This window comes from Acromyrmex echinatior, chromosome 13 (assembly GCF_024713525.1).
Source record: "Acromyrmex echinatior isolate Ae372 chromosome 13, ASM2471352v2, whole genome shotgun sequence".
In the NCBI taxonomy this organism is placed as follows: domain Eukaryota; kingdom Metazoa; phylum Arthropoda; class Insecta; order Hymenoptera; family Formicidae; genus Acromyrmex; species Acromyrmex echinatior.
Window position 1 is genome coordinate 9254771 of NC_141864.1, and position 20868 is coordinate 9275638.

Here is a 20868-nt window from a genome sequence, read left to right on the forward strand (position 1 = left end):
AATTTAAACCTTTTCTTTGTGTACGTAAATAAAAGTTAATGCGACATGTATATTTTCCTACTGAATTGCTTGCGTTTCAGTAAATTACTAGTAATTTTGTGATTCTGTATAATGCGATTTTAATAATTAATTTACTAAAATACAAGCAAATACAAAGTACAACGTTGATTTTAATTGAATGAGAGAAAGAAAGGAAAGAGAATTTATTATCTCGCGAGATTAACACGTGAGGAAAAAATGTGTTTTTTGATCGATGATTAAAATAAAATCGATTTCTCCATATACAGAGATTGCGATCCACATAAATATGCATAGTGCATACAAATCTGAATCCTCATCGCTCTGACATTTCGAGAATAAAATCTATTTTTAATCGTTATCCTTGACATATCTCATGAGCATGAAAAAAAAATGTTAAGTGGAATATATTGTAGAATTTTAAGATTTTGCAGACAAATTAATCGCGATCAGTTACTTAATTCAGTCTGCAAAATGTCTCAAATATTCAACAGGATGTTTCCAAAATAGATCGTCATTTGGCAACCATTCTCCTGCAATTTTTGTAGACAAGGATAGATCAACCGTAATAAAATTATACATCGTATCCAAGCAAAACGTTTCTAACGAAGTACAATAACGAAATACTCGAGAATTTATGATAAAATAATTGATCTATTGTCTATCCAAATTTGCATAGCTGCAAAATGCATAAAGGAAATCTTTTTATAATTTTCACTCCAAATTTTTTTTTTCCAAAATTTATTTCTTGTGAATATTTATTTAAGGTCAGTTCGTTTAAACAATTTTAATTATTTTTTAAGATTTAGAAGTCCCTTCAAATCCCTTTGCTCTCTTAGCTACGCCCATGATATATACATTTATACTCAGACAGCACAAAATATTTATAATAAATACTTATTACTATTCATTTTTTTAAATGTTATGTAAATATTTTATATAATGTTTATAATAAATACAATCTAAAACCACAAAAGTATTTACAAAATATTTAAAATAAATCTTATAAATATTTATAAATATTTATAAACATTTTGTATATATTTTATTTAAATATTTTATGTTGTCTGGGTATGGCCATGCATTTTGTCTGGATAAATCCTGAACCATTAAAATGACATTCAAATGGCATCAAATGATTATTAAAAGTAATCACTTAATTTCGATCAGCTATGATTTATTTTGACGTTAAAATGATTTTACCGTGACCTGTAATTTTGCTTAGATAAGAGAATCGTACATTATTTATTATCGTAGATGTAGATCCTCGAATATTTGGATATCGTGTATTTCGTCAGAAACTTCTTGTAAGGAAAATTTTGCAAGAATTCATAGAAATAAAATCCTACATGTTTGATCCTGTGTTTGATAAACTATTCTGAAGAGCGCTAAATACAATTTAAATCATTTAATATAATGTCACTTAATGTAATGATTTTTAATTAATTACGTAAAAACATGCGCGTGCGAAAGGCAACATGAAACGATCAAAACCGTGATGCTGATAACATTATTCAATATTGCCAAAGACGCAGTCGGACGAAAAGTTATAGTGATGTTTCGCAGTTTCCTCGACGTCTTATGTAAATTTAATAAACAATACAGAGTTTTTGCAATAACATGGATTCATGTACGGTGAACGCTAAAATCACGTTATTCTTTTTTTAATTACTTAATTGTTAAGAAGAAGATAGAACGTGACTTTAGCGTTCACCATATCTGTATAAACGGTATTGCAAAAATTTCTTAATATCTGATTTTGTTGCCGCTAAACTTGACCGTAATTAAGTTACAAAATTGATATTTAATTAACAGAAATTACAGAAATATCTTGGCGAATCCGAGCTGCCGCGATAAACCATCTATTATAGCATCCTGCCTATCTTCCATCCTTTATTTAACTTAATCAAACTCGAAATATAAGTTGAAAAGCGGATTGTCGGAATATAAATCGGGTGAAAGTAGGTCTCGTAATCTATTCGAGAGAGACCGAAAATCTCGTTAGCTTCTCGCCTACTTTTACGACGTTAATCATTACTTATATTTTATTAAAATATTATTGCATTAACAAAAAAAAAAACAGAAAATAGAAAAATCGCACTAGAAAGTGCATCCTGAATGAGTGGTGAGCGTCGACCGCAGAATCGTGAAGCGAAAATAAGAATTCGAAGTTAAGACAGGATGAATTTTTAATCGCTAGTTTCGTCACTCTATACTTAAAAAAAAATTAAGTTTTTCTTAAATACACTATACTTTAATTAGGTTTTTCTTAAATAAAAATAAAAAATGAAAGTTGCAATTGAAAAACGGCGCTTATTTATTTTTTATTTGTTCGCTTGACATAATATAATCAATTTTAAATATTCTTATAATTTTTAATATTAATGTAATATTATTAGGTGTTGGAATTAATTCGTAGCGTTTTTTAATGAAAGAATGTTATTTATTTCACATGAGCATTAAAAAATACATTAATGAAAGTACTTCCCATCACTTGTAAAACGCTACGAATTAATTCCAACACCTAATATAATATAATTAATTCACCAATAAATGTTATTTATAATAAGAGATAATAAATTATACGTAAATTTATCAGTAAATTAATAATTCTGAGAAGAAAAATAGGAAAACGGAGGAGGGAGACGAGTGCGACGTACAATTGAATTAAATAAGTATTAATTTAATCACATATAATTACAATCACATATTTGCGATACATACTGCCAGGTTCTACTAGGAAATAATTTGTCATATGCTGAGAAAGAGCAACTTAAGTCAACTTAATTAAAAGAAGTACGCCATTACCGATTATCATTGGAAAATATATCATTGAAAAGTTTAAACTTTTCAAACACTTCTGTGCGAAATATAATAGAATAATCACGAAACAATACACCGAAAACGACTTAATTTTTTAATATATTTATTTTTCTTCGTGAGACATTCATTATATTTTTTGTCAAGTCTTTTTATGTAGATATTTAATGTTTGCACTTTGCAAAATTATTCTGTTTCTTTATAGATTCTCGTAGGTAAACTACGTTCGAGGGTTGCGCAGCTAAAAGAACATGGAAGTTAACAAAAGAGTCGAGATTACGATCATAAAATTACAAATCGGGTGTAGAATGAGTGCTTTTGGAAAGCTTTCATCGTGCTCGTAGTTTGAAAAGACGCGGCCTGAATTTATATACAATTAACTTAATCTGAATTAAATGGAATCGGATCACGTTAGGTGGTGAGCGAAATCGCGGTATGGCCTCGTCGTGATGGGCACAAACGTTGCACAATCCTGTCGAACAATCCATAATTGAACCAAATACAAAGAGAACTGTTTCCTATAATAGCCCAATGTGCAACGGTCTGATAGCTATTACACGACAATTTATCTTTTCTTCGAAAAAATACTATAAAATAGCGCGACTGATCGTTTCGTCGTATTAAGTAGATCTTGGTACTCGTATACCAATACAAAATAAAATTATATTTTGCATGTTTATTTTGCTAAGAGTTCGCTGATCTTTTTATCGCTCTTGGAGATTTAATCCTTGAATATGTATGTTCGCTGCATCTGATTCTCATCGATCGCATTGACAGATCGCGTCGAACATAATCAGGTCCGATGGACAGAATAACAGGTCGATAACGTCAAACTGATTTTAAAATGAATCTGCGACTGGCCAAAAAGAACTTTTAATAATTCCGAAGGAACACGCTTAATCAAAGAGAAAGTCAAAATGTATCTTTATTTTGACATCATAAAAATCAAAATAATGATTTTTTTATTACAAAATTTGATTATTTATTGAGTCAATAAATCATGAAACAAAATAAGGTTGAGACAAAAAATTTTGATTTTTCTGTTGACTTTTGTGTGTTCCTTGAGTTGCATGATTTTGATTTTGGAAGCATTTTGACATCATGATGACTTCTCGTTTTGTTTGAATCTTGCTTGAGTCGAGGAGGCTACACCGCAATCTTCGTCTCAGGGACAAGGTGGCCTTTTTGCTTTTGTGTCGGGCTTAGGGCTTCGGCGCTTCCGGCTGTGCCTTCGCCGCATCCTCACTCGGTGGTGGCAGGGTTGGGATCTCCGGATATTCGAGCTTGGCGCCGTTCTCGCACTCGAAGATCGGACAACATTCGGGGAAGCTTGCGGTTTTGTTGGTCTTGTCAGAGAGCTTGCACTTAGGGTTGGCCTTGGGCAACGGGCCACAGTCTTCTACTAATTCAAAGAGACGGCCGGAGTTGTCATCAGCGGGTACGCAGGTAGAACGACCGCAGAATGGCGCCAGTTCCCACGATTTCGTCGGCTCGATGGTCGCACACTTGGTCGATGCGAAGCACATTCCAGGGAAGTCTGTAACACATAGTTCTTATCAGAACAAGTTGTAGAGTTGCGTAAAAGTCTGACAAAAGAAGAGTCATTCTTCAAGAGAAAGGAAAAGCTTCAGGATTTAATTAACGAGTGTCTCTTATATTTTTAGAAAATACTATTACGTAACATACTGTTATATACTGTATATAAATTATTATAAAATGTAGAAGTATGTTATTATTACATAGACAATAATATGAGAAATAACGTAAAAATGTTAAGTGCCTAAATTTATATAAATACAATAAGAAATTATTATGTTTCGTTAATATACGAAATAATTTATGGCATAATAATTTATAATAATTCATTAATATATAGACAATAATGTTCGATATTACACGGCACAATGAACCTTTGCGTAGATAATTTCATAATAACGAATGTCTGCTCTCTGACATGAGTGTTCGACAATACGTTAATACTTTAATCCGCTTTGGCCGACCTGTGTAAGGATTCGCGGATCTCTTTCGTTCGGTTTTCACCGATAGTGACGCACTTGTCTAAGTCAATAAACTAGAGATGAGATCATATAAATAAAATGCCAATCAAAGCCAACACTAGGTGTTCTTGTAAATTCAAATTCTTTATTGAATGTCAAATTTAAGTTTATGTATCTCAGCATGCCCTTCTTTGTTTTACTACATTTAACTACAATAATTATTTCAATTTTTATGTCACATTTTTTAGTCATTCTAAATAATTAACAAATAATACTATAGTCAAATTTATTGACTATAGTATTATTTGTTAATTATTTAGAATGACCCAAAAAGTGTGGGATCGAAACACGTTAAAGGAGGATATTAAAAAGTGGTCCAACAAGCAAAAGAAATAGTGGCTCTGATTTTACTGTTATTTTATTAATTTTTATTCTTTAAAGCCTTCTTATTAGAGATTGAAGTAAAAGGGTATTCGAATCGCTAGCTCGTAGAAGTCGAACTGTGAAATAAGACGGTGATATCGCGTTTCCTTAATAATTTGCTCGTTCGCCCGAGTATTATATCGTTACCTCGATCGTCACGCGCAATTCCGCAAAAGTGTCGTTACTTTCTAACGCACTGTACGCGCCAGACCTAAACGGCATTATTACTCGCCGCACAATGTTGCTTGTTAATTATCCCGCCGACCTGAATATCCGGACAGATGAAAGAATTAATGCGAGAGAGTGGATGTGTTTTTTAATATCGCATTGCACACCGCGGTGAAATTAGAGGCGCCAAACCATGAACGTAGCCGAGATTTTAGATTTTTAGAAGGGAAAACGCAATCAGAAACATTATTGCGAGCGACAAAGCGATATACTTTAATTAGAGGTCTTTGCTTCAATTTTTTAATTATTTTATATTGTTTTATTATCATTATATTATTATTTTGTATTATCTTGCTTCTCTCTCTTTCTCTCTCTCTTTAAATCGAATATAACTAATATAATCAGATCCAAAGCGAGACAGTTTTATGTTGAGAGAAAGAATTTATAGATGTACCTAAAGATAAATACATTTAAAAATAATACAACTTTTTTATATTTTAACATGTTTGGCGAGACAGTCTCGTTATTTTTACGAGGTGAAAAAGAGCGAATAAAATATTTATTCATTAAAATATTTACGATTTGGTCAACACCTAGTAATTTGCTCGCTTTTGTAATTTTTATCTTGTTTCAAGATACACAATCGATTCAATCTGAATCGCATCAAGAAATAATCTTCTCGCATCGGCGAACGCTTTAGAATATCGACGTTCGCATTATCCCTATTGTAAACTCAACAACGAACGCAACACACCCGTTGGGTTCGGCATCCTATTTCCGAGCCAGTCTGTATTTGCAACAATAATGACAGTCGCGAATTTCACTTCCTCGACGAGGACCCACACAACGACGACGACGACGAGATGACGATATTACGAGGCTAATTCGAGTTGCAATCGATACCCATCTACGACGATGATTGGAACAGGGAACACACCGGTGTTCGCATCGTCGTCGTCGTCGTCGTCGTCGTCGTCGGCGGCGGCAACGGTGATCGTGCTAGAAACTTCAAGGAGAAACACTTTCACTGTCATACACCGAGTCGGTCGGTTGCGCGCCGCTTTTACGCAACGCGCCGACGACAAATGTTGGGCGTCATTACGACGGACGCGTTGGTTTTACGGCTCGCGGTTACATCAGCCCTTCGAGGCCTGTCTCGCGGTGACTCATGAGATCGTTTTACCATCATCGAAGCGAGGATTATTGAAAAATTCTTGATCGATTCTTCGATCCAAGCGAAAGAAATTAAAAAAGAAATGATCAGAAGGAGAAATCAATCAGATTTAATTATTAATAATTTTATCAAAGATTAATTACGATATTCAATAATTATTTACGATAATCAATAAATTATTAAAGACGAATCAAATTAATTTATAAGATCGAGAGATTATCGTAAATGATTATTTTTTATCAAATTATATATCATATAAATTACCTTGATTGGTTTTATATTGTTTTTCTTGCTAATTTTTAATTTATCGATTTTATAAGTCAATTTGATTTGTCTTTATGAGTCACGTTGACCGCTATCTTTTTAATATTTTATAATTTACATTAACATGTAATATACGTGAAGCAGATAAGATCGAATAGAGGATTACTTTGCATTGCGTCTTGCATTGACGTCAGATTGTCTAGCCGTATAATACCGAGCGTGTTGTTCGTGTTAAACAATGACGTGTTCGTTACCGTTTTCTCAATGCCGATCTGAGCTGCGACGTGATCGGCGTTTACGGCACCGCTAATGTCTCTGCGGTTTTCTCGTTTTACCGGTCACTATAAAATAATAAACAAGGACACTTACTAAAGAGACTCAAGAGACACGAGTGGAAATTACGATCTTTATGTCGATTCAATTAGAAGCGATATAAGAATTTAGATTTCAAATTGGAAAGTTGAATTATAATTAAATTTCGAGTAGAGAAATTTGCAATAAAGATCAGAGATGAGAAAGATCATCTTTTAATATTATATTTGATGTAATGCATATACACGTTTTTCATATTATACTTTATCATTACTGTTGCTGCCATTCCTTTCATCTGCGACTTGAGGAAGTGAGTTCTGTTGCAAGGATAAAGAATTTTAGCTCACTTAAATAGAAAATAATTTGTGGGTATCTAAAAATCTGTATCTAAGTATCTAAAAATTTAATTGAAAATAATTTTGTTTAACCATCAAAATAATTATGTAGAACACTTAAACGTTGATGTTGCTAAAATTCTGTCTGTCTAGCAATCAATTTAAGCATCTTACATAAATATTTTGATGAGAGAGAGATTCAAAATTATTTTCGTATCTGTGTCTTTAAATACTTCAGTAGAACCGTTCCTTCCGTGCAGAATTCTAAAATATAAATTGAAGTATAAAACTAAAATATCGTTAATCGATAGTCGCAAAAAAATATATTAAAAGCAGGAACGAGGAAAATAAATGGCAAACTTTCACTTGCAAAAGGCAAGCAATATAACTCTCGTGAAATTAAAAATTTGGAATTCATTGAGCGAGCATTATTTAAAATGCGGAATTAGAATTGCTGATTGCAAGAATATATTGCTTCTTTTCAGAATGCGGAAACGTTAATTTGTCTCGGCGAAAATATTCTTTTAAACGAAACTGGCTAGGCCTTCAAGAAACTCTAATCGGGAATTAGTCGACTAATAATTTATTATAACGGTACAATATGTGATACAACGATAAAGATGTATGCTGATTACATCTAATCTGGAAAGTCTTGCAATCAGGGATGTTTTTTTCTCTCTGATTTTATACGTTTGATCTCGCCGTACTTTCATCTCGCCGTGCTGGTTGTCATTTCTGGGTGCTACTTTCTTGAAATGCGCTTCTCGCTTTCCAATAGCAAGAACACTTTGCAAGGCACACGTTACCATATAATTTCGAAAAAAAAAAAAAGATCCTATTAGCAAGAGTAGTCCTTAATTTTTACGTCAATCAAACAACAGCATCAGAACAAATGTATTCCAAAAGTGTATAAAAAGTCCTTCGGTATTTCTTCTTTTAAGCTAAAAAAGGTGGAAAAACCTGGCAATTGTTCGTTGCTTATGTGTACAAGGTGCTAAGTATTGTTTGCATATCGCGTGAAGAATTTCCGCGAGCCTGTCGCGTATTCGAGGCCTTCGTCTCGCGTATATATAATCGACGACCTTCCAAGAGACGGCAAATAAATAATTCCATCCTTCCCATGAGCTTCCACACCCGTACTTATGCGATCTCCTTCGCTACAATTCGAGCAACGAGGCCACTCGTAATTCCTCGTCACTACTCCGTGACTAATTCGATTATTCATGGAAATTCAGGTCTGCGCTGACAAATAAGAAAGAACACGGCCATGGGTAATTAAAGACCAGGAGCGATCGTCGCGTCTACGTGAATATCAAGGATTTTCTCTCCGGAAGGCCCTCAAATTGATCTACCGCTCGCGGTTAACGCGATTTTATTGAAGAACGTTCGTAATTTTGCGTGGTTTTAACATTAGTCGCGATGGCGATTCACAATGAATGGTTACGAAAAGAAAAATGCCGCTTGTACAATACATCAGTCTTTAATCAATCGAGCCTTAATTGGCGAAGATTCTATCTGTTTTTTTAAACATTACATATATATAAGCGTCAAAATATAAATCTGTGTTAATTCTGTAGTTTTGTTTCATTTATTATGCAATTATATCATTTGAATCAATATAATCAAAAATTGAAGAACAAAGGATTCTTAATAAACAATATATAAACAATTTCAATAAACAATAAATATATTAAAGGGCATGTGAGAGTCAAAATTTTAAATTTTATATTAAAAAGTTGATAGCGTATATTACATAATAAATATTAGGTGTTGGAATTAATTCGTAGCGTTTTTTAATGAAAGAATGTTATTTATTTCACATGAGCATTAAAAAATACATTAATGAAAGTACTTCCCATCACTTGTAAAACGCTACGAATTAATTCCAACACCTAATACTATTGTATTCTATAATCGAAATCAATGTAATCAAAACAAAAAAAAATAAAACTAATGTATTTTCACAGAAAGATTTTATAATATAATACATTAACAGAGGAAGTCACCAAATATCAAAGGAAAAAGTTTTTAACACTAGGTGAACCAACGTTTCTCACTAAAAGAGCAATAAATCACTGCAAAAATAATAAAAGTGTTGGAAAAAAACCAAACATTTCATGAGTATGAAGAACATAAGATTGAAAAAAATTTCAGGATCTTATCTTTCACATAATAAATGTCACATAAATTAAAGAAATAGAAATGATCAATAATGACCACTTGGTCTATTTTTAGTATTAAATGATATATTTAAAAAAATAAATTATAATTTCTATAATTTAAATAAATGAACAGAGTAACAGGATTAAACATGTAAAACGTCCCAAGGATACTGTAAGATTAACTTTATAACCACAGTTTTATAACTTTCTTTATTCTCTCGTAATTCTAAAACTAGAAAAAGATACAGAGTTGATTAAACCAAGATTAAAATTAAACTACCTTAGTAGAAACGGGCATAAAAGCAACGGGTTTCGTAACGATCTTGTTAACTTATCGAGAAGAGAAACGCATCATTGCACCCTGCGGACCGTATAAAGAAGAAAGTAATATCGAGAAAGGGAGAAGGAACGGAAAGAGAAAGAGGGGGACATTCCCGGAGCAAAGGGGATTATAAGATGATGATTACAGCACGAAACTTTCACGCAGTCTTGTGATCTTGACGCCAACGGAGCAGAGTTTGCTATTTTTCTTGACTCATCTGAGCAGGGGATCTCAACGTGCCATCAACGATACATCATCCTGCGTTCCTGCGAATCTCTGATTCACAGGGACCATGCTCGCGTTACGAGATAATCGGCGAGTCGATACAAAAAGACATTCGACGTCGACGCTTATCAGGGTCGATTTACGCATGAATAAACATCTGAGATATAATGTTGAGACGCGCTAATTATGGAGCGAGAAAGAAGCTATAATCAAGGTCGACGCGAGAAACGGAAATGTAGGCGATGACAAGATTATCTCAGAAATCTATCATGGAAGCTCCAACGATTGATTGAATATCAATTCTCGCCACTTCTTATGATACAGTTGTGAAATAATAAAGATTTTTCACGCAGAATTGAAAGCAACTTCCGATTTAGATAAGCAAAATTTTGCTTATCTGCTCTCTATGCAAAATTATGTTTGAAATAACAAAATTGAAAATAAAAAATTGTTCAGACTGAATAAATACAGCAATATGCGATACAGAATCAATTTAAAAAGTGAATAATTATACATTTCTTCTTTTAGATTCTATGTAGAAAAGTTCTTTTTTTACATGAAACATTTTCAAGTCTTATATATATATATATATATATTTATTACGCAAGGTGAAATAATGACTTTTTTAAATGACCGATTCGAAGACAAATCGCTTCTATCACGGATGATATTCGTGACACTACGGTGCTAGGATTCCAAGACAGCTGTTTAATACGCGTGACAAGACATCATAAGAAAGCCAAATGCCAAGTCTTTCAAGCACCGGTTGAAAATAACGACAATCGTCCCACTTGTCGGTCATGTACATACAGTTCTTGAATTCGGCCAGACACCTTAACGCAGTGATTCTCAATCAAAGTTTCACGCTTTCTTGAGTAGATCTACTTACGAATCTTGTCAAAATAAGTTATATTTATATTCACTACCTAATAAAATGAAAATGCTAATTTTCTTGACAAAATCGAAAAACAAAGTTTTTCTAAAATCAGTATCTTATATTAATTTTCATATTTCATCTTTATAGTTAATCAAGAAACCGCGTTAACGAACATAAGTTATAAGAAGAATTTAAGTTGCAAAAGTTTATTTTATTAACATTAAAAAATTATTTCAGAGAATATATTTTAAAATTTATCTACATTGAATGATGGTGAAAATAATTAATATATAATTTTTTTACGAGTTAAGAAGTTAATTAAAAAGCAAAGATCGTGCTATTTTAAAGGCAATATCTCTTCTTCGGTAACAAATTAGCATACAATTATGACGCTAATAGCTGACACATAATCAACGCGAGTTTCTGCCGACAGATATATTACTTAATTGTTTTCATCTTGCGTGATAATATCAAGAGATATTAGCATCACGTTACAAAGATAAAGATCGTTGCAGCGAGATGAAATATTCTTTCGCGAAAAGAAATAATCTCTCATTATCTTTCATCAAATTCTCATATAACTGTCGAGTACTGATGCTGACAATCAAATATTGAAATGATATTCTTTTACTAGCCTTTTTATTTATTCAGCGATCTCAATTAAGAAGAATCAAAATTTTTTTAATAAAAATAGGAGAAAATAAATTCATAGTCAGTTAACTTATATTTAAGATCGTCTTAAATTCAGTCTTAAGATGTCCCGGATCAATCAAAGGCCGGTATTCATAATCGAATCTTATTTCAAGACCATCTTAAGTAATGTCTTAAAACGCTAATGTGACCCTCTGATTACTTCGTGACACCTCAAGAACTTAAGACGGTCTTGAATACAAGAATTAACTATGAATACCGACCAAAAGGGCCACATTAGCGTCTTAAGACATTACTTAAGACGGTCTTGAAATAAAAATCGACTATGAATACCGGTCTTGGATCGCGAGCTTGCCACGACTAAAATTCACCCTCGGGAAGGGTTGAGTTGAATTAACTCACCGCGGAGAACATCGGCAGGTATCAACCTTCGGAAGGTTTTTGGTCGTTCCTGCACCTGGGCATCCTGTGTGGCGACAAAGACCGCCGCGACGCACAACAGGGCGAATCTGAAGACGAGCTTCATGGTTTCGAGTCGAGTGATAGATAGATTCACAGGGAGAACCTCCTTCGAGATGGGAGGGATTAGGTGAGGAAGATTAGAAAAATGGAGCTTCTTGTATCGATTACGACTGGTTGGGCCCGATCCTCGTGGCGGCATTTTATAGCCGGCCATCGGGCGCGGTCCCTGTTATCCCCTCCAGGATCAGACGTGGTCTCTCACCTCTTGAACCACCAGTCACCGAAGCATCGTTCCCGACCGGGGCTTAAGTGACTCCGAAGACATCGCCGAGGTCCACGCGATGGGTAGGTAGGGATGCGTTACACGCATAGGGACCGACGTGGCCGCTGTCTTTGGTCGCTGCCTTTGATGGTGTAAATATCAAATTCTTATACCATGAGTCGTAATATATTCTGGTGCAAAATTCGTTTGACCAGGGAAAAAAATTCCTGACTGCTAGCGAGGGTTATCAGGACATCGATGATATTTGACTTGCAACCGTATTGTCCAAATATGTAATTCTATAAGCATGATTTTTTTTTTTTTTTTTTCGTGTATGGAGTTTATGTCTAATGCTTTCCTTTTTCTTCCTCTTTAAGAAAAAAAAATAGGAATATACATCAAGACAATGCCTATAATTACAAATCTTGGACAATATTGATTAATTTGATTGATTAACAAGAACGAGGAAAAGGATTTCCTTCGCAAACTAATCTTTGCAGAGCCAAGTAGTTAACAAAACTACGTCCTTCAACTAATTCTTAATTTAACTAATTAGAATTTACTTTAATGGGGTTTTAATTTGACAGTTGTAAGGACGCAGAAAATTGAAGGATTACAATAGATGATGACCAACCTCGACATTTCGCTGAGGAAAAATTGGCCCCAAATTGTCCGGAGAATCTGTCATTAAGAGAACGTCTGTTTGATGGTTTTTGAGATATCCTTGAGATAATGTATAAGCTGATACGTGTACAGGAAAAATTTTATTTTTAGAAAGGTTTCTTTTATAATGTCGAGTTATAATACATCATTAATATGTATTGATCAGTTAATATCTCATTAATGCTAGCTATAAAATGTGAGAGATTATTTTAAAATATTTTCGCTTATCGAATGCTTTCAAGAATAGACTAAAATATATCGAAGTTCATTGCTTCCTCACTTCGTAAGTTTAATAATTCAGGTACCATGTGATTAATTTATGGATAAACGTGATTTAATAAGGCATGCGGCAAGATTAATTGACAAGACAACTATATATTATCTTGTACTGTAATCGTGAAATTGCTGCAAACATATTTTCAGAGATTAGAAACTGTCGTTAACTTTCATCTATTCATTAGTAAATCTCGACGCGAGCACTTTTAAAATGCGGCAATATGCTGGTGTTAGTAAAATTCTCATTTGTTCCAAGTTAATATAATTTCAAATGAAATGAGACACTCTATAACACGCGTAAGAAATTAATAATTGCACGTCTGATTAAATATATATCGTTTTGCTAATTAGTTAAAGACTACCGCGCCAATTCCAGAGAAATAAATCATAATTTAATTAACACCCTATATATCAAGATGCGTGCTTGGGGTTCCGTGCGTGCTTCGTGCAGCACGCAAAAAAATAGTTGTCACGTTGGATAATAGCGTGGAAAATCTACACTACTCGTTTTTAGCAATTACAGGAGCTTAATAACAGTAATACACATTGGACTATCAACATGATAAACTTATAATAAAATGTCGTTGTCTGTAACACAATTTGGATCCCACCCTTACGTTGAAGAAGAAAGGTCGTGTCGTTGAGGATGAATACAATTTTATAAAACCTGGGCAAAGAGAGAGAAAGAGAAACAGAGACGTCGGAGGAATCTTGCTAGACAAGATTCTCTCTTCAAATGTAATAAATTTAATAGGAATGTGAATTCCGCCGCCCATTTAAAATCAATTTAGATCGAGATTTATGACGATGAATAATTTACGAAGTAGACGCAGTTACAATATGTGGATCCAGCTCGAAAACTGGTTGCGATCAAGCTTTTTAGAAGATTGCTACAGTTAAAAATATTAGCCTCTTGCAAATTTAATTATTCTCTATTTTATTTCGAACGCTGAAGAACGACATTTTAGCGATATTGTCTCGACCTCTTCTTGGCTGCGGTTTTATGTAACATCACACGAAATTCTTCCCTTAAAAAGAAATTAGGCAACAGCTCCGTCCATACAAATCCCGAAGCGTCATTAATACGGGCTTCTCGGAAGAAATTAACATAATTATTAGTAACCATGAGCGTTAGGAAAGCCGCAGCGGGTAGCTGATTCACTTCAGCGTGAAGGAGTTGCTTAAAGGCGCGACCCGTTTGTATAATATAATTCGTATGTTTTGTAAGTAACACCGATTAAGCGCGGAAACGCATGTTGAGCAATATCGCGCGTGTGTGTTGCATAATATTATTCCCGTCGCGCGCATAAGATCGAATCTCTGAACGTATGATTCTCTCATTTGAATTCTGATTTAATGCTACGCTATGGAATATCCTGCAAAGAAAATGTATGACATAGTATAAGTATTAATTAAGGAAATATGTATCACATCTCAAAAATGACACATTATCAAAAATAAAAAAATTTCATAGATTGTTCCATTGTTACATCTGAATAGTTGTGTAAAATTCGAGCAAATTCTCTTATTAGTTTGCTATTTAATTTTTTTGCTAGTCCTGATTCTTATGTAAAAATTACATTTTGTAATACTTATTTGATGAGAAATATTGTACGAATTAAATCAAATTTTATACATATATTAATAAAACAATAAATATTCGTGCAAAAAGTTCATTTGGATTATTTAGAAAGTTATCGACCATAACTGTAAATTTTATGTAGAAAAATTATTTTGCTGTATTAAAATCATTATAATAAGCCAAATTCGTTTTGCGTTTTGCAGTTGGTTTTAGGGCTAACATCATAAAAAATTGTTTAATGATATTGAGTGATAGATATTTTGGCTGAGTATTTGACTAATATTTAACTAACATGTACAGATAAATATATCTTTAATGGAATCTAGAGAAATCTCTATGTTTCTCTTTAAAATATCTTAAATCAATGACTGCGTTCAGTAGAGAAAACAGCTCTGCAACTGTGGTAAATTTTTTTAATATAATTAGTTTATACATTTATAGATAAGAAGTTGATGATGAAAATCGTAGATTCTATCAAAATAAAGAATTGCAATTATAACAATTTATACAACATTTCTTTCTTAATTCATACTTAATTTTCCATCTTAATCGTTTTTTAATTTTATTTTTTGAAATTTGACTTTAAAAAATATTACTCTGCTGATGTTGGATGTGATCGGAGATCAAACCGGATGAGATCGGAGACTAATAAAACCTTCACCACCTTGTCGGCTTCGAAGGTTGTCGAATAAAGTAGAAGCTGAGAAGATGCCTCTTTCTAAATTGCGGGTGTTATCGACGCCAACACTGGCGATACCATCGAGGATGATGCCATCCTTGACTTCGTGATCCCAGCTGATCTCGATCTAATCTCGTTCTTGGTTGATTCAATGATATTAATGCTTCTGAACAACTGACCATAATCAATCAGTTCTCTCTTCTTATGAACTAATTATAGCCGATAATCCTGGCCGATAATTATAACCGATAAGTAGAATATTGGCATCAACAGCGACGACCTTGATCTCAGTCTTCGCCTTGTCCTCGACCTTCGCCGATGCTTCCGTCTACATTTTGATCTCTATGTTCGCGTGGACGTCATCATGCATACTTCCGCTTGCGCTCTGTCTTCGAACTTCGCCTTTACTTCCGTTCTGATTTGGCTCGATTGCTGAGAAAAAGTTGCGGAAGAAACAACTGGAACAATTGTTCCAGGCTGAGAAAGACACCGTTCTCTAATTACTAATATTTGTTTAATAATTCGAAAAGAAATTGGACAAAGAAGTCAACGAGATGCCTCATACTTATATATACGTCATATTTAATCATGTCGCAAGAATCGTATTCCACCAATAATAGATATTAATTTCTAAAATTAAAAGGATGTTTTATATTTTTTCTATTTTTCTCTCTCTTTCTCTTCTTTAATATAAAAATTAATTTATAAATTTAATTATATTCAATATTAAAAATAGGAAATAAAATAAATAGGAATAAAAATAAATAAAATATATATAAAATAAAAATAGAAATTGTTGAATATTTCCATATCAAGTATTCGCTTAAATAAAGTCGATTCTATTTATTAACTTAACAAATTGGCTGCTTAAAAAAATTAATCTTTACATTGTGGATAGATATTGTCGCGTACCTGACAATCGAGAGAGATAAAGAAAAAGATAAATAATTGCAAACTCTGACGAGGAAACTTCTATACAGCAAACCGTACTCGAATCCGTGCCGGATGTGATGTAATTGTTGCAAAGCCGGCGGAACTCAATTGGGGCGATATTGTGTGCTGAGATTGCGGGACAACGGCCGCACTATGAATTGGGTATGGTTGTGAGTAGCATGGAACAGCCAACGCCTTCTTTAATTTGGGATCTGCCCAAATTGGAGAAAGTTTCCTCTGTCGATTGTCGCACGTCATTTACTTTGCTTTTACCGCAATTTGTCAACAAGGAATAATGATGAGGGGAAAAGATCATGATATATGGAAAATAATAAAAAAATATCTATACTGTAATATCATTCCTGTAATATCATCAATCAAAGAAATTTAAGAAGAGGAAAATGGTCCATAAAATTTATTTTTCTTATTACAACTGCAGTTCTAATATATATGGGATAATTTCCTCAATTACATCACGTATGATATATCTATCCGTGCGCACAGTTCTAACAACGCGTTTAACGTGTGTTACGTTTGAGATAATTGTAGAAATAAGTCATAGAGAAACACTCTTTGACGGAAGAAAGTCGAATGTTGCTGGGTATAATTAATTGGGAATCCGGCTTATGTAAGACTATATCAATCTATCGTATGTGAATCATAAAATATAGAGCAAAAGGAAGACCAAAGTGTAGAAGCTTCAGGAATGAGTGAATTGTGTAAAAAATAATATAAAATAATAAAAAATATATAACGTATGAAATATGAAAATAGGTATATTCAAACGTATAAAGATTTGTAATATTCAAATTTTCATTTATAAAACTGCTGTAGAATTACAATTATTCTTGCTAGTAACACAAGAGTAACTATATCAAATATTCCTTTGTAGTTGCAGTCTTGTTGAATATTTAAATATAAGTTAATCCAAGTTTACCGTACTGTTGAAAAGCAGCCGAAGAAGTAAGATGATGTCCAAATAAACAAATATCTTTTTAATAACATCACAAAATATCGAGTTCACAACTAGAATAAACGCGCTACTAAAGTTGAAATTTTATTTTATCTATTATAACTTTTTGTTTACTTTATATTTATATTCTTAATTATCAGTATTAAGTTTTATTTTACTTTACGTTTATGTCACATTGTTATTATATTATTTCTCTGTAATATACATGTATATACATATAGTATTATATATATTAATAAGTATATATATATATATATATATCGCAGTCACACTCTCGCATGTAACCATGTTGGTTCCAGCGTGAAAAGGTGAAAGCAGATTGTATGGAATAATCCGTGGAGAGAAGTCCCGTGTAACAAAGAAAAAAAATAAAAAGACAAGGATCTGTTGAACGCGTTCTCTATGTATGACAAATCTGGAAGAGCCTTGACACCAAATGATTAAGTCTTCGTTACCAGGAACACATCTATTGACAAATTCGGCTTGATACATAGTAACGTAAGCATATTTGACTGTGCTATTTGTATCGAGACAGATAAAAAAATTTTTGAATAATTTTACATTCAAATTTCTTCATTCTACGTAAACATTTTATTTTGAATACTTAACATCGCTTAGAATCGGACAATATCAATTTGTTATTACATGTAGTGTCGAGGAGAAACTAAAGTAAGACTGAATACGGTAAATGGCTATTTGTGGAGGATAGGCGAGAAAGTGGCAGTGAACTTTTGAAACTTTCCACGTGAAAGTGCAAGTGAAGATGCTGCCTGTACAACGTACGATAAACTGACTAAAACTCAATTTTTGTTGTGAATGGTACGTTCTAAAATGACGCGCATTAATCATTATAGTATATTAATGATTAGTAAAAAATTGAATTAACGAGTCAACGTTAATTCACTTTACATATCGATAAACAGTAACAAAGCGATAGACTAAGAACAAAAGAATTAAAAAACACTGAAATCGAATTTATACTTCAAATAAAGTAATATTTACCTCTTTGCTTTTGTTTTCCTGAGTAATTAATACGTCAATTAATACCTTAATTAATCAAATATATTATGGCATTTATAATCCACTGGAAAAAAATATAATCAATTTTAATAAATATTTAGTTCAATACTGCCAACTAAATATTTACTTACAGTAAATATTTGTTCAGTAAAAAAAAATTGTTAAATCCAATTAACATTTCTTATAAGATATATAAATAAATATATCTTTATATTTAATAAATATTTATGTAATATTCAACTAAATATTTATTAAAATTGACTATATTTTTTTTCAGTGTCATAATATAAAAATATATATAAAAAAATCTAGATACTACTTGTTTTCTCAATAGTTGCATTATACTTTCATTTTTTTATTCATGAAATAGCTCGACCCGAAATATTTTTTTAGATTTTTAGATATAATAAAGATTGCGAGTTATTGAAAATAATAATAATAAACATTTCTGTCGTACGTTCAATCATTAATTCAGTTAATTAAGAGTTTATCAAAATAATCTTGGTGTTCATTTTCATTTTAAATTTTCATGTTTCAAAAGACCGTTAATTACTTATAGGATATAAGCATAAGATTAAACTGATAATCGATTTGCATCATCATATGAATTTTTTAGAAGTCAAACCGATCAGTTCTATGAAATAAAGAGGAAGAAAAATTGATGTCAAACTACTCGATAAATTATCGAAATCGAGATTATAAAAAACGAAGTTGACCAATTTGGCTTCCAAGAGAGAGACTTGTATATACAAATATCAGGCGGATTACATTATGGAAATTGACCAAGCCACGATGGAAATTTCCATAATAGAGATTGCCAGGGTTTACGATGCGCTTCGCCGTTTTTTCACAACGTGTAAACGTGCTAGGTCAATGCAACGGCGCATAACGCGCTCGTTGCAACAGCTCGTGATGAGGACCTGTCATCTATCCGGCCCAGTCAATTAAAGCCATGCCCATCCTCTTCCTGTTCACTTTCTGCTCGTCCGCTGCAACTTGACCCTTCGCGAACTCCTTTTTATATTCAATAACATCTCATCGTTGATTAAAATTATACAAATAATCATAATTCCCGCTCTCACAATGTAAATAAAAGAAAGATAATCAAGTTTTAATTGCTGTAGTATTAAAGTTCTAAGTTACGATTTACTTCATCTCGTATTTAATATCTCAACTTTGCCGGATTTTCAGGAATTTAGATTTTCAGTTTAAATTACTAAATTAAATTTTAAGAAATGCAATTCTAGGAATTCTATATTTTTAAACTTTGTTTAAACTCTTAGAATTTTAGATTTTGTGCAATCTCTTCGATGATACTTATATTTACCTGAGAATTTATTGATTTTTTACTTTTTAATATCGAAGGCAACAAATGCTCTAATCAAAAATTTTAATTTTAGTGATCAGACTCGCGGTAAGCATGAGTCACGTAATTTGTTGCCCTTGACACAATTTTAGTCCCTATCATTTTCCTATTGTTACATTATCATGAGAAATTTCCCAGTGTAAGTAATTACTGAAGTGAACGTGTGGATAACTGCGTAGACAATCGGCGAGAAAAATGAAATTGATGCATCTGAAAATAATGTTTACGAGACGATATAGAATAACTTATAAATATATACGAGAAAAGAAAACAATAAAATATTTATGAGAAGGAAACTGTCATTACAAAAGGCGGGACATAAATATTAATGTTTACATAAATAATTAATATAATATTAATATTTTAAATTAACTATTAGGAAATAATACGTACGAAATCACATTTTAATTATAAGCTAATCGAAGAAACGATTATGACAGAAAAAGATAGTTTAAATTTAAAAGTTCCAAAAATTTTCCTCAGTACCAAACAACCATTTCATTTCATTAAAGATGACAAAGCTAATGAAAAATAGATGTAAGGCATACATTTGATACTTTCGAGCGTGTCATACTATACAATGATTTCCTTTGAATGATAAGATGACTAGAAATGTTCAATCATCTTTCAGCTAAGGCATTTTTCCACGTAATCTATTAAAAACTTGAATTCTGATTTAAATTAGAATACTAACTCATTTTTTTATTTTCTCTCTTTATAAGGATTGAAAAATCTTTTTGGAAAAAAATAAGAAAAAAATATAAGTATTAAAGATTGATGAAAAAAAATCAAAGAATTTTTTGTCAAAAAAAGATAAAATTTAAATTCAAATTTCGAAAAATTTCCTTCTGAATATCAAAATAAAATCCCTTAAAAATTTCAGGTTTTTTTTCTTGGTTTTTTC

At 32.4% G+C, this 20868-nt stretch overlaps 1 protein-coding gene across 1 annotated transcript; it reads right to left on the bottom strand.

The window, feature by feature from the left end:
- Positions 1 to 2311: 2311 nt before the first annotated feature.
- On the bottom strand, positions 2312 to 12407 carry LOC105148313 (hypothetical protein). Its single transcript, XM_011059971.2, has 2 exons — positions 12151 to 12407; positions 2312 to 4375 (listed from the first exon to the last, which is right to left on the bottom strand). The coding sequence occupies exons 1-2, from the start codon at positions 12272 to 12274 to the stop codon at positions 4041 to 4043; spliced, it is 459 nt and encodes a 152-aa protein (XP_011058273.1). The 5' UTR covers positions 12275 to 12407; the 3' UTR covers positions 2312 to 4040.
- Between the last annotated feature and the right edge of the window lie 8461 nt (positions 12408 to 20868).

Bases quoted from the DNA above. Each gene is read 5' to 3' on its own strand.
- LOC105148313 (XM_011059971.2), bottom strand. From the start codon at position 12,274: ATGAAGCTCGTCTTCAGATTCGCCCTGTTGTGCGTCGCGGCGGTCTTT. The intron at 4,376-12,150 runs GTGAGTTAATTC...TATGTGTTACAG, and splicing joins ACCTGCCGATGTTCTCCGCG to ACTTCCCTGGAATGTGCTTC.